Source organism: Pseudoliparis swirei, unplaced genomic scaffold, assembly GCF_029220125.1.
Source record: "Pseudoliparis swirei isolate HS2019 ecotype Mariana Trench unplaced genomic scaffold, NWPU_hadal_v1 hadal_27, whole genome shotgun sequence".
Classification (NCBI taxonomy): Eukaryota; Metazoa; Chordata; class Actinopteri; order Perciformes; family Liparidae; genus Pseudoliparis; species Pseudoliparis swirei.
The window spans coordinates 306,246-329,434 of NW_026613263.1; the positions used below are offsets into that span (position 1 = coordinate 306,246).

Here is a 23,189-nt window from a genome sequence, read left to right on the forward strand (position 1 = left end):
GCCCCCGCCCATTGCCGGGGCGCAGGCTCATCGAGTTCTGGTCCGGCGACAAGGGTCGAATCTGAAACTGCCATGCCCAACTGCACCTACGCCACGCGGCAGGCCATCTCCATGGGGCTGCAGGCGTAGCCGCCCCACTCCCTCGGGCGCCCGCGCGCCGCCCTCGGCCAGGGGCAGCCCAGCGAGCCGCTGTCCGGCCAGTCCAGCCCCTTCAGCAGCCCGCCACAGGTACCGGGTTCGAGACCTGCGAGACCGCAGACCTGCAGACCACCGGAACCCTGCGAGACCGCAGACCCGCAGCCACCACCAGACCACCGGACCACCACCAGACCGCGGACCTGCACCGAACCACCAGTTTCACCGAGAGACCTGCCAGACCTGCGAACCTGCCGAACCGCGAACCGCACCGAACCGCCGCAGACCTGCACCAGACACTGCAGACCACCGCGAACCACGAGACCACCGCGGAACCACCACCGAACCGAACCACCACCAGGCCTGCAGCGTTCCTGAACACCGCCGAACCCCGCAGGACCACCACCGGACTACCCACGAGACCACCACCACAGACCACCACACCACCACGAACCGCGAGCACCACCGCAGACCACCACGAGACCACGAGACCACCACCAGACCACGAGACCACCACCAGACCACCACGAGACCACCAGACCCACGAGACCACCACCAGACCACCACAGACCACCACGAGACCACCAGAAGACCACCACCAGACACCATAGACCACAGGAACCACCAGACCACCACAAGACCAACACCAGGCCCACCAGACCACGAGACCACCACTAGACCACGAGACCACAGACCACCACCAGACCACGAGACCACCTACCACAGACCACCACCAGACCCCCACCAGACCAAGACCACCACAGACCACCACAGACCACCGAGACCACCACCAGATGCAGACCACCACCAGACCAGAGACCACGAGACCACCAGACCCAGACCACCACCAGACCACCCAGAAGGACCACCACCAGACCACACGAGACCACCACCAGGAGACCACCACCAGACCCACGAGACCACCACCAGACCACCACAGAGACCACCACCGACCACCACGGGACCACCACCAGACCACCACGACCACGAGGACCACCACCAGACCACACCACCAGACCACGAGACCACCACACCAGACCACCACCACAGCACCACCAGACCACGAGACCACCACCAGACCACCACGACCAAGACCACCACCACCAGACCACCACCAGACCACGAGACCACCACCAGACCACCACCAGACCACGAGACCACCACGAGACCACCACGAGACCACCACCAGACCACGAGACCACCACCAGACCACGAGACCACCACCAGACCACGAGACCACCACCAGACCACCACGAGACCACCACCAGACCACGAGACCACCACGAGACCACCACGAGACCACCACCAGACCACGAGACCACCACCAGACCACGAGACCACCACCAGACCACCACGAGACCACGAGACCACCACGAGACCACCACGAGACCACCACGAGACCACGAGACCACCACCAGACCACCAGACGCAGACCACCACAGACCACCTGCAGGACCACCACTAGACCACGAGACCACCACGAGACCACCACGAGACCACCACCAGACCACGAGACCACGAGACCACCACGAGACCACCACCAGACCACGAGACCACGAGACCACCACCAGACCACCACCAGACCACGAGACCAACACCAGACCACGAGACCACCACTAGACCACGAGACCACCACGAGACCACGAGACCACCACCAGACCAGCACAAGACCACCACGAGACCACCATCAGACCACGAGACCACCACCAGACCACGAGACCACCACCAGACCACGAGACCACCACCAGACCACCACCAGACCACGAGACCACCACCAGACCACCACCAGACCACGAGACCACCACCAGACCACCACAGACCACCACCAGACCCCACGAGACCACCACCAGACCACGGAGATCACCACCACCAGACCACCACCAGACCACCAGACCACCACCAGACCACGAGACCACCACCAGACCACGAGACCACCACGAGACCACCACGAGACCACCACTAGACCACGAGACCACCACCAGACCACCACGAGACCACGAGACCACCACCAGACCACCACGAGACCACCACCAGACCACCACCAGACCACGAGACCACCACCAGACCACTCTAGGACCCGCAACACCAGACCACGAGACCACCACCAGACCACGAGACCACCACCAGACCACCACCAGACCACGAGACCACCACCAGACCACCACCAGACCACGAGACCACCACCAGACCGAGACCAACACCAGACCACGAGACCACCACTAGACCACGAGACCACCACGAGACCACCACCAGACCACGAGACCACCACCAGACCACCACGAGACCACGAGACCACCACCAGACCACGAGACCACCACCAGACCACGAGACCACCACCAGACCACGAGACCACGAGACCACCACCAGACCACGAGACCACCACCAGACCACCACGAGACCACGAGACCACCACCAGACCACGAGACCACCACCAGACCACCAGACCACCACCAGACCACCACGAGACCACCACGAGACCACAAGACCACCACCAGACCACGAGACCACCACAAGACCACGAGACCACCACCAGACCACGAGACCACGAGACCACCACCAGACCACCACGAGACCACAGGACCACCACCAGACCACAAGACCACCACCAGACCACGAGACCACCACCAGACCACCACGAGACCACCACGAGACCACCACTAGACCACAAGACCACCACCAGACCACGAGACCACCACGAGACCATCACGAGACCACGAGACCACCAGACCACCACCAGACCACCACGAGACCACCAGACCACCACAAGACCACCACGAGACCACCAGACCACCACAAGACCACCACTAGACCACGAGACCACCACGAGACCACGAGACCACCACGAGACCACCAGACCACCACGAGACCACCAGACCACCACGAGACCACCACGAGACCACGAGACCACCACTAGACCACAAGACCACCACCAGACCACGAGACCACCACGAGACCACCACTAGACCACAAGACCACCACCAGACCACGAGACCACCACTAGACCACGAGACCACCGCGAGACCACCATGAGACCACCACTAGACCACGAGACCACCACTAGACCACGAGACCACCATGAGACCACCACTAGACCACGAGACCACCACTAGACCACAAGACCACCACTAGACCACAAGACCACCACGAGACCACCAGACCACCACGAGACCACCACTAGACCACGAGACCATCACTAGACCACGAGACCACCACTAGACCACGAGACCACCACTAGACCACGAGACCACCACTAGACCACGAGACCACCACGAGACCACCACTAGACCACGAGACCACCACTAGACCACGAGACCACCACGAGACCACCACTAGACCACGAGACCACCACGAGACCACCACTAGACCACGAGACCACCACGAGGCCACCACTAGACCACGAGACCACCACTAGACCACGAGACCACCACGAGACCATGAGACCACCACTAGACCACGAGACCACCACTAGACCACGAGACCACCACGAGACCACCACGAGACCACGAGACCACCACTAGACCACGAGACCACCACGAGACCACGAGACCACCACGAGACCACCACTAGACCACGAGACCACCACTAGACCACGAGACCACCACGAGACCACGAGACCACCACTAGACCACGAGACCACCACGAGACCACCACTAGACCATGAGACCACCACGAGACCACTAGACCAGTACAGAGTGAGTCCTCCTGATGTGTGTGTGTGGGCGGAGCCTGTGAGCTGACCTAAGCCCCTCCCCTCAGGCGCTCAGCGTGCTGGCGAGCTCCGGCAGCTCGGAGGAGGACCTGCTGGCCAACTGGCAGCGGATGTTCGTGGAGAAGATGGCGCCGGCCGGCGGCGGCGCGGCGGCCCAGCGCACTTCCTTCAGCAGCCACACGGCGCAGGAGCTGCAGAGGAGGGGGGGGGGGGGCGGGGCCTCCGACCGCCACCGGGCCGCCTACTCGGACGGCGAGGAGGGCTCGTCGGCGCGGAGCTGGACGCCGAGTCGCGGCTCCAGCCTGGACACCGAGGCCCGCCCGGGCGGGGCGAGGAGGCCCCGCTGGGAGGAGTTAGAGGAGGAGAGTGACGTCCTCCCCCCCGCCCTGCCCGTCATCTCGCCCCGCCTCCTGGATCTCGACGCCCCCCTCGCCGCCGCCCCCCCGCAGCGCCCGCAGAGGAGCCCCAAGAGGATGGGCGTCCACCACCTGCACCGCAAGGACAGCCTGACCCGAGCCCAGGAGCAAGGCACGCTGCTGGACTGACCGCCGCCATGGCAACCACCTGTACCCCACCAGGAGGTGTGTGTGTGTGTGTGTGTGTGTGTGTGTGTGTGTGTGTGTGTGTGTGTGTGTGTGTGTGTGTGTGTGTGTGTGTGTGTGTGTGTGTGTGTGTGTGTGTGTTTGTGTTTGTGTGTGTGTTTTTTTAATAGTCACATTAAACTTGTAACAGTATTTTTAAAGATAAATGAGAATCATATACATGAAACTAACATGTTGGATATATACATATATAATTCCATACATATTTTTTATATATATAATATATGTATATATATACATATTATATAGATATATATTATATATATATATCATATATATTATGTACATATATAAATATACATATATATATGTGTGTATTGTTGCCGTGTTGTCAGAGAAGAAGAAAAGATGTGTTTCCTGACCAGAAGCTTTTATTTTGAAGAAAACAGATGAGACACACACACACTCTCTGGAAGGTTGCGAGTACGACGCCGAGCTGGAGGTCAGAATTTTGTTTTCTCGTCTCTACTCCTCTCACGTTTTTACTGAGTCACCTGATTGGCTGTTCACGGACCAGGGGGCGGGGCTTAGTCGTTATAGTTTGATGTTTTGTTGTGGTTTGGTTCTACGGAAGCCTGTTAGTGTCAGAAACATGGCTTTTATTTTGAAAGATAATCACCAGAATATTAATATGATCGATATATATGTGTATATATATGTATATATATATATATACACATATATATACACACATATATGTGTATATATATATGTGGATACATATATATGTGGATACATATATAAATGTGTATATATATATATACACAAATATATATGTATATATATGGATACATATAGGACTGTCTCAGAAAATTAGAATATTGTGATGAAGTTCTTTATTTTCTGTAATGCAAAAAAAAAAATGTCATGCATTCTGGATTCATTACAAATCAACTGAAATATTGCAAGCCTTTTATTCTGATTTATTGCTGATTATGGCTTACAGCTTAAGAAAACTCAAATATCCTATCTCTAAATATTAGAATATCATGAAAAAGTATACTAGTAGGGTATTACACAAATCACTTGAATTGTCTAATTAACTCGAAACACCTGCAAGGGTTTCCTGAGCCTTGACAAACACTCAGCTGTTATAAATCTTTTTTTACTTGGTCTGAGGAAATATTAACATTTTATGAGATAGGATTTTAGAGTTTTCTTGTGTCATAATCAGCAATATTAAAAGAATAAAGGCTTGCAATATTTCAGTTGATTTGTAATGAATCCAGAATGCATGACATTTTTGTTTTTTTAATTGCATTACAGAAAATAAAGAACTTTATCACAATATTCTAATTTTCTGAGACAGTCCTGTATATATATATGATATATATATGTATACATATATATATATATGTATATATATGTGTATATATATATATGTGTATATATATATTTACACAAATATATATATATGGATACATATATATATACACAAATATATATGTATATATATATGTGGATATATATATTTGTGTATATATATATACATATATATATATGTGTATATATATATATATATATATATATGTATACACATATATATACACATATATATATGTATATATATGTATACACATATATATATGTGTATATATATGTGTATACATATATTTGTATATATATACACATATGTGTATATATATACACATATATATATATATATGTATATATTTGTATATATATGTATATATATATGTGTATATATATATATGTATATATATACATATATATATATATATATATATATATATATGTGTATATATATATATGTGTATATATATGTGTATGTATATATATGTGTATACATATATGTATATATATATGTGTATATATATGTGTATGTATATATATATATGTATATATATATGTGTGTATATATATATATATATGTGTGTATATATATATGTGTATATATATGTGTGTATGTATATATATATGTGTATGTATATATATATGTGTATATATATATGTGTATACAGGACTGTCTCAGAAAATTAGAATATTGTGATGAAGTTCTTTATTTTCTGGAATGCAATTAAAAAAACAAAAAGGTCATGCATTCTGGATTCATTACAAATCAACTGAAATATTGCAAGCCTTTTATTCTGATTTATTGCTGATTATGGTTTACAGCTTAAGAAAACTCAAATATCCTATCTCCTAAATATTAGAATATCATGAAAAAGTATACTAGTAGGGTATTAAACAAATCACTTGAATTGTCTAATTAACTGGAAACACCTGCAAGGGTTTCCTGAGCCTTGACAAACACTCAGCTGTTATAAATCTTTTTTTTTACTTGGTCTGAGGAAATATTAAAATTTTATGAGATAGGATTTTAGAGTTTTCTTAAGTTGTAAGCCATAATCAGCAATATTAAAAGAATAAAAGGCTTGCAATATTTCAGTTGATTTGTAATGAATCCAGAATGCATGACATTTTTGTTTTTTTAATTGCATTACAGAAAATAAAGAACTTCATCACAATATTCTAATTTTCTGAGACAGTCCTGTATATATGTGTATTGTTTTATAAAACAACCTTTTATTTTTGTGGATGTTGCGTAACATCTTTGTGTTTCTGGCCCTCTTGAGCTTCCGTACTTCAATAAGTAATCAATCGGTGATTACTTATTGATTGAAGTATCACTGACCTATTGATCCACTGACCTATTGATCCACTGACTTATTGATCCACTGACCTATTGATCCACTGACTTATTGATCCACTGACCTATTGATCCACTGACTTATTGATCCACTGACCTATTGATCCACTGACTTATTGATCCACTGACCTATTGATCCACTGACCTATTGATTGGACCTTTTCAGTCACTAGTTTGAGTTTTCCTGGTTTCATGTTTTCACAGGAAGTGGAGGTATTGATCAGCATTGGTAGAGCGTCAGTGTGTGATCAGCATTGATCACTTAATTGATTAATTGGTCTTCAAAGCCGACAGCAGCTAGCATAAGATTTCTGTTTTAAAAGGAATTAAAAATCGATTGTCGCATTGATGGAGTTTATCACGAGCACCAATCGGACTGAAGCTTCTTGACCTTCCCTCCTGATGCATTGTGGGTAGTGGAGGTGCTGCCAGAGTGCATGATGGGACAACGATGAAACTTTGACACGTTTACAGATGTGAAAACAATAGATGCATTAAAATAAAAGATTTGATGTTTTACATTTCCACCAGATCTCCTGTATTCTTCTCGTTCAATGATTAGCATCTCGGAGCTACACTAAGCTAACGGTGCTACGCTAAGCTAACGGAGCTCATTAGCTTCATACTTTAAATCAGTGATAGACGTCTAGATTCATGCTAGCTGCCACACACGCGCATCTAGTGACGCGAAGCTAACGGCTACGCTGCTATACTGGCTAGCAGCTTCCACTTCATTAACCTGGAGCCCCGCCCCCTGCTTTATGCTGTGATGAGACCTGTCAATCACCTGTAGCCCCGCCCCTAAAGCTGCTTCTATACAACCAGAGGAGCCCCCTGGTGGTCAGGAGAGAGAATGCAGCTTTAACACATGAAGCATATACTTCTATACAACCAGAGTCCAATCATTAGTCAATCATCTGGTTCTCCTTTTTTTATTTAGAAAAACTTTTACTCCAGAATATTAATTCTGAAAACAATTGAACCAGGAAGTTGTTTTTAAAGGCAGATGTTCAGGTTCTCCTCAGGTTCTCTTCAGGCAGTTGAAGAACTCTTCCAGAACGTTCTCAACTTCGTCTTCTCTGTAATCTTTCACCACAAACCGATCGCCGTCTTCAGCACCGCGAATCATCGCCGACAGACCTGAAACAGGAAGTGGTGTTAGAGAGGATGACGACTGTTGTTGCAGGAAAGAGGAAGGAAACAGGAAAGAGGAATGAAACAGGAAAAAGGAAACACGAAGAAGGAAACGGCAAGAAAACAGGCAAAAAGGAGGAATGAAACAGGAAGGAGGAAACGCAAAGGAAACAGAAAGGAGGAAGGAAACAGGAAGTGTCCTCACTTCGTCCAGACGCTGGTCTGAACAGACACAGGACCTTCGTCTCCATGGCAACGGCTCGGCCGAGCTCGTACCCGACGCCCAGAGAAGGCTGAGTTACCTCGGCAACGACGACTAAACACAGGTCAGAGGTCAACGTTGATTCCTGATCACTGCATTGATCCGTGTCCGACTCACCGTCACTCTGCCGCAGCCAATCCACGTCCCGGTGGTGAACGGCCCGATCCCCCCCCGCCTCTCCTGTCCAATCACAGCGCAGCAGCTCAGTGACTCACAGCAACTTCTTGTGTGAGTGAGTGTGTCAGTGCGTCCATAGGGGGCGCGAGGGCGCCGCCCCTCTTAACATTTTGAGATGAAAAAAATATTATACATCCTGTCAAAAAACATTATATGCCAAATCATTTAAAGAGTAAATATACCGTGTTGACGCGCTACATGTGTGTGGGAGACCGTCAGCCTGTCAACAACCACTTAAGTTAATGTGAAAAAATATAATATATCGCCACTCATCCTCACGGAGAAGCCCGCCCCTTTACGGGACACCGCCAAACGTGTGTGTGCAGCGAGCAAACATTTCAGTCGTTGCAAGGACGGCTTCTCATTGAGGATGAAACGAATCTTGGACCACAAAAATGTGCGCCATTGGCTAATGACATCGCTTATTATTTCACGTGACTGGACTATTCGCCAATCAGAGACCGGCATCGTCCCTCAGCCAGAGCGCTCCACAGAGCTACGGGAGCAGGTAGCTAACGGAGCTGTTAGCTGGAGCTCAGTGAGTAATGCTGTTTAGTTTCCCCTGTCTGTTGTTCCAAAGGGACTGAAACTCTCTGGACTACAACGGGGGGAGGGGCCTAAAGAGCTGCAGACAAGTGTGAAGCACGGATGTTAACGCAGCATCTAGCTAACAGCATGGAGCTAACTCGCTAAGAGCATGAAGCTACTAGCTAACAGCATGGAGCTAACTAGCTAACAGCATGGAGCTAACTCGCTAAGAGCATGAAGCTACTAGCTAACAGCATGGAGCTAACTCGCTAACAGCATGAAGCTAACGAGCATGGAGCTAACGAGCTAACAGCATGAAGCTAACAGCATGGAGCTAACAAGCTAACAGCATGGAGCTAACAGCATGAAGCTAACAGCATGAAGCTAACGAGCTAACAGCATGAAGCTAACCCTGTCTGCAGACCGAACTGCATCGAAACACAAGGAAGAAGTTGTGAAACAGACACATTCCCTCAGAATGATGGAGGCTGATTACAGACATGATGACTTTAACCAGAGAGTTATGGAGACTTTAGAGAGAGGAGCGACTCTACAGGAGAGGCTCTGTCCCCATGGAACATGTGATCTGACTCTACTCTGTCCCCATGGAACATGTGATCTGACTCTACTCTGTCCCCATGGAACATGTGATCTGACTCTACTCTGTCCCCATGGAACATGTGATCTGACTCTACTCTGTCCCCATGGAACATGTGATCTGACTCTACTCTGTCCCCATGGAACATGTGATCTGACTCTACTCTGTCCCCATGGAACATGTGATCTGACTCTACTCTGTCCCCATGGAACATGTGATCTGACTCTACTCTGTCCCATGGAACATGTGATCTGACTCTACTCTGTCCCCATGGAACATGTGATCTGACTCTACTCTGTCCCCATGGAACATGTGATCTGACCTCTGTCCCCATGGAACATGTGATCTGACTCTACTCTGTCCCCATGGAACATGTGATCTGACTCTACTCTGTCCCCATGGAACATGTGATCTGACTCTACTCTGTCCCCATGGAACATGTGATCTGACTCTACTCTGTCCCCATGGAACATGTGATCTGACTCTACTCTGTCCCCATGGAACATGTGATCTGACACTACTCTGTCCCCATGGAACATGTGATCTGACTCTACTCTGTCCCCATGGAACATGTGATCTGACTCTACTCTGTCCCCATGGAACATGTGATCTGACTCTACTCTGTCCCCATGGAACATGTGATCTGACTCTACTCTGTCCCCATGGAACATGTGATCTGACTCTACTCTGTCCCCATGGAACATGTGATCTGACTCTACTCTGTCCCCATGGAACATGTGATCTGACTCTACTCTGTCCCCATGGAACATGTGATCTGACTCTACTCTGTCCCCATGGAACATGTGATCTGACTCTACTCTGTCCCCATGGAACATGTGATCTGACTACTCTGTCCCCATGGAACATGTGATCTGACTCTACTCTGTCCCCATGGAACATGTGATCTGACTCTACTCTGTCCCCATGGAACATGTGATCTGACTCTACTCTGTCCCCATGGAACATGTGATCTGACTCTACTGTCCCCATGGAACATGTGATCTGACTCTACTCTGTCCCCATGGAACATGTGATCTGACTCTACTCTGTCCCCATGGAACATGTGATCTGACTCTACTCTGTCCCCATGGAACATGTGATCTGACTCTACTCTGTCCCCATGGAACATGTGATCTGACTCTACTCTGTCCCCATGGAACATGTGATCTGACTCTACTCTGTCCCCATGGAACATGTGATCTGACTCTACTCTGTCCCCATGGAACATGTGATCTGACTCTACTCTGTCCCCATGGAACATGTGATCTGACTCTACTCTGTCCCCATGGAACATGTGATCTGACTCTACTGTCCCCATGGAACATGTGATCTGACTCTACTCTGTCCCCATGGAACATGTGATCTGACTCTACTCTGTCCCCATGGAACATGTGATCTGACTCTACTCTGTCCCCATGGAACATGTGATCTGACTCTACTCTGTCCCCATGGAACATGTGATCTGACTCTACTCTGTCCCCATGGAACATGTGATCTGACTCTACTCTGTCCCCATGGAACATGTGATCTGACTCTACTCTGTCCCCATGGAACATGTGATCTGACTCTACTCTGTCCCCATGGAACATGTGATCTGACTCTACTCTGTCCCCATGGAACATGTGATCTGACTCTACTCTGTCCCCATGGAACATGTGATCTGACTCTACTCTGTCCCCATGGAACATGTGATCTGACTCTACTCTGTCCCCATGGAACATGTGATCTGACTCTACTCTGTCCCCATGGAACATGTGATCTGACTCTACTCTGTCCCCATGGAACATGTGATCTGACTCTACTCTGTCCCCATGGAACATGTGATCTGACTCTACTCTGTCCCCATGGAAACATGTGATCTGACTCTACTCTGTCCCCATGGAACATGTGATCTGACTCTACTCTGTCCCCATGGAACATGTGATCTGACTCTACTCTGTCCCCATGGAACATGTGATCTGACTCTACTCTGTCCCCATGGAACATGTGATCTGACTCTACTCTGTCCCCATGGAACATGTGATCTGACTCTACTCTGTCCCCATGGAACATGTGATCTCTCTCTACTCTGTCCCCATGGAACATGTGATCTGACTCTACTCTGTCCCCATGGAACATGTGATCTGACTCTACTCTGTCCCCATGGAACATGTGATCTGACCCTACTCTGTCCCCATGGAACATATGATCTGACTCTACTCTGTCCCCATGGAACATGTGATCTGACTCTACTCTGTCCCCATGGAACATGTGATCTGACTCTACTCTGTCCCCATGGAACATGTGATCTGACTCTACTCTGTCCCCATGGAACATGTGATCTGACTCTACTCTGTCCCCATGGAACATGTGATCTGACTACTCTGTCCCCATGGAACATGTGATCTGACTCTACTCTGTCCCCATGGAACATGTGATCTGACTCTACTCTGTCCCCATGGAACATGTGATCTGACTCTACTCTGTCCCCATGGAACATGTGATCTGACTCTACTCTGTCCCCATGGAACATGTGATCTGACTCTACTCTGTCCCCATGGAACATGTGATCTGACTCTACTCTGTCCCCATGGAACATGTGATCTGACTCTACTCTGTCCCCATGGAACATGTGATCTGACTCTACTCTGTCCCCATGGAACATGTGATCTGACTCTACTCTGTCCCCATGGAACATGTGATCTGACTCTACTCTGTCCCCATGGAACATGTGATCTGACTCTACTCTGTCCCCATGGAACATGTGATCTGACTCTACTCTGTCCCCATGGAACATGTGATCTGACTCTACTCTGTCCCCATGGAACATGTGATCTGACTCTACTCTGTCCCCATGGAACATGTGATCTGACTCTACTCTGTCCCCATGGAACATGTGATCTGACTCTACTCTGTCCCCATGGAACATGTGATCTGACTCTACTCTGTCCCCATGGAACATGTGATCTGACTCTACTCTGTCCCATGGAACATGTGATCTGACTTTACTCTGTCCCCATGGAACATGTGATCTGACTCTACTCTGTCCCCATGGAACATGTGATCTGACTCTACTCTGTCCCCATGGAACATGTGATCTGACTCTACTCTGTCCCCATGGAACATGTGATCTGACTCTACTCTGTCCCCATGGAACATGTGATCTGACTCTACTCTGTCCCCATGGAACATGTGATCTGACTCTACTCTGTCCCCATGGAACATGTGATCTGACTCTACTCTGTCCCCATGGAACATGTGATCTGACTCTACTCTGTCCCCATGGAACATGTGATCTGACTCTACTCTGTCCCCATGGAACATGTGATCTGACTCTACTCTGTCCCCATGGAACATGTGATCTGACTCTACTCTGTCCCCATGGAACATGTGATCTGACTCTACTCTGTCCCCATGGAACATGTGATCTGACTCTACTCTGTCCCCATGGAACATGTGATCTGACTCTACTCTGTCCCCATGGAACATGTGATCTGACTCTACTCTGTCCCCATGGAACATGTGATCTGACTCTACTCTGTCCCCATGGAACATGTGATCTGACTCTACTCTGTCCCCATGGAACATGTGATCTGACTCTACTCTGTCCCCATGGAACATGTGATCTGGACTCTACTCTGTCCCCATGGAACATGTGATCTGACTCTACTCTGTCCCCATGGAACATGTGATCTGACTCTACTCTGTCCCCATGGAACATGTGATCTGACTCTACTCTGTCCCCATGGAACATGTGATCTGACCTTACTCTGTCCCCATGGAACATGTGATCTGACTCTACTCTGTCCCCATGGAACATGTGATCTGACTCTCACTCTGTCCCCATGGAACATGTGATCTGACTCTACTCTGTCCCCATGGAACATGTGATCTGACTCTACTCTGTCCCCATGGAACATGTGATCTGACTCTACTCTGTCCCCATGGAACATGTGATCTGACTCTACTCTGTCCCCATGGAACATGTGATCTGACTCTACTCTGTCCCCATGGAACATGTGATCTGACTCTACTCTGTCCCCATGGAACATGTGATCTGACTCTACTCTGTCCCCATGGAACATGTGATCTGACTCTACTCTGTCCCCATGGAACATGTGATCTGACTCTCTCTGTCCCCATGGAACATGTGATCTGACTCTACTCTGTCCCCATGGAACATGTGATCTGACTCTACTCTGTCCCCATGGAACATGTGATCTGACTCTACTCTGTCCCCATGGAACATGTGATCTGACTCTACTCTGTCCCCATGGAACATGTGATCTGACTCTACTCTGTCCCCATGGAACATGTGATCTGACTCTACTCTGTCCCCATGGAACATGTGATCTGACTCTACTCTGTCCCCATGGAACATGTGATCTGACTCTACTCTGTCCCCATGGAACATGTGATCTGACTCTACTCTGTCCCCATGGAACATGTGATCTGACTCTACTCTGTCCCCATGGAACATGTGATCTGACTCTACTCTGTCCCCATGGAACATGTGATCTGACTCTACTCTGTCCCCATGGAACATGTGATCTGACTCTACTCTGTCCCCATGGAACATGTGATCTGACTCTACTCTGTCCCCATGGAACATGTGATCTGACCCTACTCTGTCCCCATGGAACATGTGATCTGACTCTACTCTGTCCCCATGGAACATGTGATCTGACTCTACTCTGTCCCCATGGAACATGTGATCTGACTCTACTCTGTCCCCATGGAACATGTGATCTGACTCTACTCTGTCCCCATGGAACATGTGATCTGACTCTACTCTGTCCCCATGGAACATGTGATCTGACTCTACTCTGTCCCCATGGAACATGTGATCTGACTCTACTCTGTCCCCATGGAACATGTGATCTGACTCTACTCTGTCCCCATGGAACATGTGATCTGACTCTACTCTGTCCCCATGGAACATGTGATCTGACTCTACTCTGTCCCCATGGAACATGTGATCTGACTCACTCTGTCCCCATGGAACATGTGATCTGACTCTACTCTGTCCCCATGGAACATGTGATCTGACTCTACTCTGTCCCCATGGAACATGTGATCTGACTCTACTCTGTCCCCATGGAACATGTGATCTGACTCTACTCTGTCCCCATGGAACATGTGATCTGACTCTACTGTCCCCATGTAACATGTGATCTGACTCTACTCTGTCCCCATGGAACATGTGATCTGACTCTACTCTGTCCCCATGGAACATGTGATCTGACTCTACTCTGTCCCCATGGAACATGTGATCTGACTCTACTCTGTCCCCATGGAACATGTGATCTGACTCTACTCTGTCCCCATGGAACATGTGATCTGACTACTCTGTCCCCATGGAACATGTGATCTGACTACTCTGTCCCCATGGAACATGTGATCTGACTCTACTCTGTCCCCATGGAACATGTGATCTGACTCTACTCTGTTCCCATGGAACATGTGATCTGACTCTACTCTGTCCCCATGGAACATGTGATCTGACTCTACTCTGTCCCCATGGAACATGTGATCTGACTCTACTCTGTCCCCATGGAACATGTGATCTGACTCTACTCTGTCCCCATGGAACATGTGATCTCTGACTCTACTCTGTCCCCATGGAACATGTGATCTGACTCTACTCTGTCCCCATGTAACATGTGATCTGACTCTACTCTGTCCCCATGGAACATGTGATCTGACTCTACTCTGTCCCCATGGAACATGTGATCTGACTCTACTCTGTCCCCATGGAACATGTGATCTGACTCTACTCTGTCCCCATGGAACATGTGATCTGACTCTACTCTGTCCCCATGGAACATGTGATCTGACTACTCTGTCCCCATGTAACATGTGATCTGACTCTACTCTGTCCCCATGGAACATGTGATCTGACTCTACTCTGTCCCCATGGAACATGTGATCTGACTCTACTCTGTCCCCATGGAACATGTGATCTGACTCTACTCTGTCCCCATGGAACATGTGATCTGACTCTACTCTGTCCCCATGGAACATGTGATCTGACTCTACTCTGTCCCCATGTAACATGTGATCTCTGACTCTACTCTGTCCCCATGTAACATGTGATCTCTGACTCTACTCTGTCCCCATGTAACATGTGATCTCTGACTCTACTCTGTCCCCATGTAACATGTGATCTCTGACTCTACTCTGTCCCCATGTAACATGTGATCTCTGACTCTACTCTGTCCCCCATGTAACATGTGATCTCTCTGACTCTACTCTGTCCCCATGTAACATGTGATCTCTGACTCTACTCTGTCCCCATGTAACATGTGATCTCTGACTCTACTCTGTCCCCATGTAACATGTGATCTCTGACTCTACTCTGTCCCCCATGTAACATGTGATCTGACTCTACTCTGTCCCCCATGTAACATGTGATCTCTGACTCTACTCTGTCCCCATGTAACATGTGATCTGACTCTACTCTGTCCCCATGTAACATGTGATCTCTGACTACTCTGTCCCCATGTAACATGTGATCTGACTCTACTCTGTCCCCATGTAACATGTGATCTCTGACTCTACTCTGTCCCCATGTAACATGTGATCTCTGACTCTACTCTGTCCCCATGGAACATGTGATCTCTCTGACTCTACTCTGTCCCCCATGTAACATGTGATCTGACTCTACTCTGTCCCCATGTAACATGTGATCTCTGACTCTACTCTGTCCCCATGTAACATGTGATCTCTGACTCTACTCTGTCCCCATGTAACATGTGATCTCTGACTCTACTCTGTCCCCATGTAACATGTGATCTGACTCTACTCTGTCCCCATGTAACATGTGATCTGACTCTACTCTGTCCCCATGGAACATGTGATCTCTGACTCTACTCTGTCCCCATGGAACATGTGATCTCTGACTCTACTCTGTCCCCATGTAACATGTGATCTCTGACTCTACTCTGTCCCCATGTAACATGTGATCTCTGACTCTACTCTGTCCCCATGTAACATGTGATCTCTGACTCTACTCTGTCCCCATGTAACATGTGATCTCTGACTCTACTCTGTCCCCATGTAACATGTGATCTCTGACTCTACTCTGTCCCCATGTAACATGTGATCTCTCTGACTCTACTCTGTCCCCATGTAACATGTGATCTGACTCTACTCTGTCCCCATGTAACATGTGATCTGACTCTACTCTGTCCCCATGTAACATGTGATCTCTGACTCTACTCTGTCCCCCATGTAACATGTGATCTCTCTGACTCTACTCTGTCCCCATGTAACATGTGATCTCTGACTCTACTCTGTCCCCATGTAACATGTGATCTCTGACTCTACTCTGTCCCCATGTAACATGTGATCTCTGACTCTACTCTGTCCCCATGTAACATGTGATCTCTCTGACTCTACTCTGTCCCCATGTAACATGTGATCTCTGACTCTACTCTGTCCCCATGTAACATGTGATCTCTGACTCTACTCTGTCCCCATGTAACATGTGATCTCTCTGACTCTACTCTGTCCCCATGTAACATGTGATCTCTGACTCTACTCTGTCCCCATGTAACATGTGATCTCTGACTCTCTGTCCCCATGTAACATGTGATCTCTGACTCTACTCTGTCCCCATGTAACATGTGATCTCTGACTCTACTCTGTCCCCATGTAACATGTGATCTCTCTGACTCTACTCTGTCCCCATGTAACATGTGATCTCTCTGACTCTACTCTGTCCCCATGTAACATGTGATCTCTGACTCTACTCTGTCCCCATGTAACATGTGATCTCTCTGACTCTACTCTGTCCCCATGTAACATGTGATCTGACTCTACTCTGTCCCCATGTAACATGTGATCTCTGACTCTACTCTGTCCCCATGTAACATGTGATCTGACTCTACTCTGTCCCCATGTAACATGTGATCTGACTCTACTCTGTCCCCATGTAACATGTGATCTCTGACTCTACTCTGTCCCCATGTAACATGTGATCTGACTCTACTCTGTCCCCATGGAACATGTGATCTGACTCTACTCTGTCCCCATGGAACATGTGATCTGACTCTACTCTGTCCCCATGGAACATGTGATCTGACTCTACTCTGTCCCCATGGAACATGTGATCTGACTCTACTCTGTCCCCATGGAACATGTGATCTGACTCTACTCTGTCCCCATGGAACATGTGATCTGACTCTACTCTGTCCCCATGTAACATGTGATCTGACTCTACTCTGTCCCCATGGAACATGTGATCTGACTCTACTCTGTCCCCATGGAACATGTGATCTGACTCTACTCTGTCCCCATGTAACATGTGATCTCTGACTCTACTCTGTCCCCATGTAACATGTGATCTCTCTGACTCTACTCTGTCGCTGATTTAGTTGAGAGGCTGTGCGCCTTCAAAACCAAGTTAACGATTTTCACGTCAGACCTAATGTCAGGAAGGTTGCTGCACTTCTCACAACTCTGTGAATTCATGAGTGCAGCACCTGGGGCACACGTGACGCCAGTCATGACAAACTTTATGAGAAATCTGACTGATAACTTCACAGAGATTCCAAGGCTTCAGTATTCCTCTTGAGGGACTGCAGTTTGCTCGTGACCCATTCTCCATCAAACCTGAGGCAGACTTCTGTGTAAAAGCAAAAGAGGTAATGTCTTGCATTGATGAGAGCCTTCTTCAGATGGAAATGGTTGATGTCCAGTCCTCATTTGCTTTAAAGCAGCACTTGCTGTCTGAGGGTGCAGTGAATTTTTTGTGTAACCATGTTAGCCAATACCAGTACCCCACAATCAGGAAGGTGGCGCTGCTAATACTAACAATGTTTGGATCCACCTACACATGTGAGTCTAGCTTTTCTCACATGAATGCAATCAAAACAAGGGCACGTTGCTCCATGACCAATGAAAAGCTACACGAGTGTCTCAGGGTTGCCCTTACTACTTATGAGCCAAACTATGTTGAAATTGCCAAATCAAGGCAATGCAATTTTTCTCACTGAGTCAAACAGGCTCAAAACCACATAGGTCTGATAATTAAGGTCGTTGTGTAGTCGTAAAATACCCTGACTGAGGCATGTGATGCTATCAAACTGAAATGCACAGAATACAAATCTGTTTTATGGTTCAGCAGGCTCCCTTTTGGTTTGTCTGGAGTTTTAGTTTTTACCTTTAACACATATGGACATGAACCTGCGATAGGCACCTTATTGTTGGCTTGTTTGTGATATGAGTCAGCCCATTTTTTGTTTGTCTGGTGGATGCTGTTTTACCAGAATTATCTGGCTATTTGTGTTTATGGATATGAACCTGCAAAGCACCTTATTTCTGCTTGGAAATGTTGTTGAAGGCTTATTTACTATTATTGTGATGGATACTGTTTCAAGATGTTCAGTTTACATTATGCATTTTTGGATATGGACCTGCTGTAACTACCTAATTTCTGCTTGGAATTGTTTTTGATAGTTTCCTGAACAGGCTCATTTATTGTTAATCTGATATCTGAATACTATTATACTATTTTCAAATTGTTTTCTACATTTGTGGATATGGACATGTCAGAAAAACAGTCTCATTTTTTGTTTATGTTTTTTTATGTAACTTTTGCACTTCTGTATCAAAGCTCGATAGTCTTCCTGTGTTTTGGAATGGAATTAGTCTGTAACTGATTATATAAAGTGGAAGAAAAGAGATGCGTGTGTGACTGTTTACCTGTGGAAATATACATTACTGTTTTTCATTTTTAGCCATTATTTGATCAATATTCTGTGCGGCCCTTGTAAAGAATATATATTTTAGCTTAGCACAGCCTAGTATTGTTTGCATAAATATTATCTGTAAGATGGAAAACACTGAATGGAAGTTAAAATCTCCAGCAGAGCACTCTGGCACCTGACTGATCTAAAGAAAGATAACAGTGACACTTGGTGAGGTTTTGTGAGCCCCCCTCCTCCGCATCCACACATTCCGGAGGTGATCACATACAAAGAGCTCTCTATACTCTCAGAGCAGGGGAAGGCAACAGAGACATTTACCTCACCGGGCAGAGAGATAAGGAAGGGTCCAGATGTGGGCATTATTCTCCTTTAGACACTTGGGGCCACTCACTGACCCCTCACACACACTCACCCACACACACACACACACACATGGCCTTTCTCCGACCCACACACACACACACACACGTGAAGGGCCTCTTTTGACAAACGACCTCCAGCGCATCCCACCTCGGAAGAGATAAGATTATCTTAGGAAACTCCCCAGCTCAGACAAAGGAAGCTGTATGTGAACTCTCTTCACTTCCCACACCTTTTCACAACATGTGCTCTCATTGGCGGGCCACGAAGAACCAATGAATGAGCGACAACGGCGGAAGCAGAGGAACAAGAACCAATGAGAAGACACCACCCTCTTTTCTCCTGACTAATCAGAACTGTTCCTTTTGGCTATTTCAATGGCCGCACACTCTGAACCAGCATCCTTTTTGGGGCGGCTGTAGCTCAGTGGGGTAAGGGGGTCATCCTGCAACCCCAAGGTTGTCGGTTCGATCCCGGCTCCCATTAGTTGCAAGTCGAAGTGTCCTTGAGCAAGGCACTGAACCCCCAGTTGCTTCCCGGGCGCTTCACCGCAGCCCACTGCTCCTTAATAACTAAGGATGGGTTAAATGCAGAGAACTAATTTCCCCTTGGGGATTAATAAAGTATATATCTATCTATCTTCTCCAGCACTGGGGCCATTGGTGACAGCTCTGGATTGGGGTCCATGCGCATGATTGTCTATTTGTATCCTGATTTTGAATAAACGCTTTATAGATTAAAAGTAAAAGTCTACCGCTGTTTTTCCCAGTGAGTACCGTCCAGGTGGTGTGATGCTGTCCAACTCCAACACCCTCACACCCCCCGTGATGTTCTTATTCGGCCCACTTGCTCCTGAAGTTGAATAGCCCTGCTCTAAAGTCACAGTCGGTGCGTTTACATGATGGTATAATTCGAATCTTGCTTTAGTCGGACTCTGCTCTCTTTTGGGGGATCAGCTGTTATCCCAATATACATGCAGTGAGTAATTCTAATCATTGGCCTTTGAAAGCATGTCATATCCGATACGATAGGCGGCGCTGTTTTCATTACAACTCGTGGTGATACAGCCATTTCCGCTTGACCTCTTCACCACCACCAACAACAACATTTGGAGAAAGATGGCGAACAGAGAGCGAGGCGAAGCTCCATCCCTCTGCTCTTCCTCCATGGTGTTCATAGGAGGACAGCGAATGCAAATGGCGCTGTTGGCTGAGTTGATAACGGAGAGAAGACGCCGTCGCCGAAGGTACACGGAGAATTTAATTGATCGTCTCTTTCGACTTCCGGGTCACGACATGGGAGGGAGGGAGGGAGGGAGGAGGCGGCGGGATCTGGAGCATGCGCAAAGACGCAAAGTCCAGTTCCGAATCGAATTCAGAGTTACATGCTGCGAGAGTCGAATTACCAACTGGATCGGACCGAGCTATCCAGGGTGTTAATCGGACCGAAGTCGGACCGCACAGTCCGACTAAGGTGTTGACATGAAACGGATAATTCGATTTCAGTCCGACTAAGCCAATAAATCGATTGCATGTAACCGCACTGAGTGTGTTTAGTTGTTGGCCGTGTTGAGCACGCTGTGTTCTTTAAAGCTTTGTGTTCGACTATATTCTCCTCACAACCTCTTTCTCATTGTTGAGTGATATTTAAACCGCGTCGCCCAACTGCCCCCCCCTCATAAAATGTTCACCAGCCGCCACTGGTATGTGTGTGTGTGAGTCTGTGTGTGTGTGTGTGTGTGTGAGTGTGTGAGTATGTGTGTGTGAGTGTGTGTGTCTGTGTGTGAGTGTGAGACCTCTCTCGCTGATCTCGCTGCTGCTCACGTGCTCGGTGAGCACGCTCCCGTAGCTCTGCAGCGCGTGCACGATCCTCCGGTACACGTGCACATCGTCTCTGCCGCCGCGGATGCTCCCGCAGAAATACACCTTCATGTTGTCTCTGAGCCGCGTGTTCCCGCGCTGCGCGATGACGTCAGAGGCACGTACCGTGAGCCGCGTGTTCCCGCGCTGCGCGATGACGTCAGAGGCACGTACCGTGAGCCGCGCGTCCAGCGGGACCTGATCCTGGTCTCGCAGGTGCAGCGCGGTTATCTTCTCTGTTCTGATTGGATGAAGCTCAGACTCCTCGGCCTCTGATTGGTTGAAGACCCTCCCCCGTCCTTTAAACCATGAACGAGTTCTTCACCTTCATTTATTCTATTATTGATCGTTTCAAACATCTTTCTTCTCGGTATCCTTGATGAGACTTCCTGTTGTCTTTCAAAATAAAGGTTGCATCATCTGCTGCACCCGCTGATAGTAACTTAGGCTGTGTCTACTACCGCGCACTTTACGAAGTACACTGCAATGCAGTACACTGCGTCGCTGATGAGTCCGTCTCAAATGGAACACTTACGTTAACCACTTGGCGGAAGTGACGGACGCAAATCTGTTCACGGCACCCGCGAAATTAAGCCGGGAGTGACGTATGCAAATCTGCTTGCGATCCCCTAACCCTTAAAGTGATAAAATGATGCACGTCTTGCCCTCTTGTTGCCCCTTGTTTACCTTTCTCCACCCCATGTGGAAACTGAGATACCTCCACAATCGCGGCAGGAGCCTCCGCCTTCTGGCTGAAGTCGAGATGGTATATGTACATTTAATTGTGTGATTTTGCCTTACCTTCACAGCATAGCTTCATGTAGTAGTTGCAATTAAATTCTCCTCGCTAGGTATGCTAAATTCTCAATTATCTTTGTCAGAAGTAGCCTTCTTCTTTGCAATCCACATACACACCATATGGAAATAAAACATGACAAATCTGTACATGTTTGTCCCTAGATGTCAATTAGTTTTAAGAATTATCCACTGAAATGATAGTCATCATCTGCTTGAATTCACACAGTAATAGGCCTACTTTGACTGACTGTACTTTTATACACATCTCTGTTGTAGTGAAGTTCACCCTGATACAGGAATCAATTAGCAATTGAACACACAGGCATATTAATTTGTTGTTACAAACATGCATCAATTCTAATATAAATCAGAAAACGCAATAAAAGACTACAAAACCTCAATGACAACATTTTATTGATAAAATGACTTACATATTAATATAATCTTCCCTTCCCCTCCCCTCCACACACTCTACAGCAGCCACCCAGTCCCAGGCGGCGCTGCCGTATCAATGTCACTGCTGGCGTTGTGTTGTGATGGCCACAGTGACATGAGGGTGGACTTCAGGCTCACCGAGTCATTCAACGCCCTCATGGCTGTGCTGGGCACTGACTGACCACGGTTGGGGCCCCGAGATCTCCCGTCTAGTTTTTATTTGTTGGCT

At 47.8% G+C, this 23,189-nt stretch overlaps 2 protein-coding genes across 4 annotated transcripts in view; one reads left to right on the forward strand and one right to left on the reverse strand.

Annotated features, from left to right (window-relative positions):
* tjap1 (tight junction associated protein 1 (peripheral)) overlaps nucleotides 1-5,192 on the forward strand; it is a 45,089-nt gene extending 39,897 nt beyond the window's left edge. The window contains 3 exon segments of the mRNA XM_056410816.1: nucleotides 2-61; nucleotides 63-228; nucleotides 3,892-5,192. Of these exon segments, the coding sequence (XP_056266791.1) occupies nucleotides 2-61; nucleotides 63-228; nucleotides 3,892-4,389 (724 nt within the window). The 3' untranslated portion in view covers nucleotides 4,390-5,192.
* Nucleotides 5,193-8,033: 2,841 nt separating this feature from the next.
* On the reverse strand, nucleotides 8,034-21,816 carry dnph1 (2'-deoxynucleoside 5'-phosphate N-hydrolase 1). 3 transcript variants are annotated; one of them, XM_056410837.1, is made up of 4 exons: nucleotides 21,664-21,816; nucleotides 8,631-8,693; nucleotides 8,457-8,567; nucleotides 8,034-8,257 (listed from the first exon to the last, which is right to left on the reverse strand). In XM_056410837.1, exons 1-4 carry the CDS (start codon nucleotides 21,797-21,799, stop codon nucleotides 8,139-8,141), a joined length of 429 nt encoding a protein of 142 aa, XP_056266812.1. In that variant the 5' UTR covers nucleotides 21,800-21,816; the 3' UTR covers nucleotides 8,034-8,138. The 3 variants fall into 3 exon arrangements, with proteins under 3 accessions (XP_056266812.1, XP_056266810.1, XP_056266811.1); XM_056410835.1 differs by having other exon boundaries at nucleotides 8,034-8,567; XM_056410836.1 differs by having other exon boundaries at nucleotides 8,457-8,693.
* Between the last annotated feature and the right edge of the window lie 1,373 nt (nucleotides 21,817-23,189).

Bases quoted from the DNA above. Each gene is read 5' to 3' on its own strand.
- dnph1 (XM_056410835.1), bottom strand. From the start codon at position 21,799: ATGAAGGTGTATTTCTGCGGGAGCATCCGCGGCGGCAGAGACGATGTG. The intron at 8,694-21,663 runs GTCTCACACTCA...GTGATTGGACAG, and splicing joins CAGCGAGATCAGCGAGAGAG to GAGAGGCGGGGGGGGATCGG. The intron at 8,568-8,630 runs GTGAGTCGGACA...ACCTGTGTTTAG, and splicing joins TTGGCTGCGGCAGAGTGACG to TCGTCGTTGCCGAGGTAACT.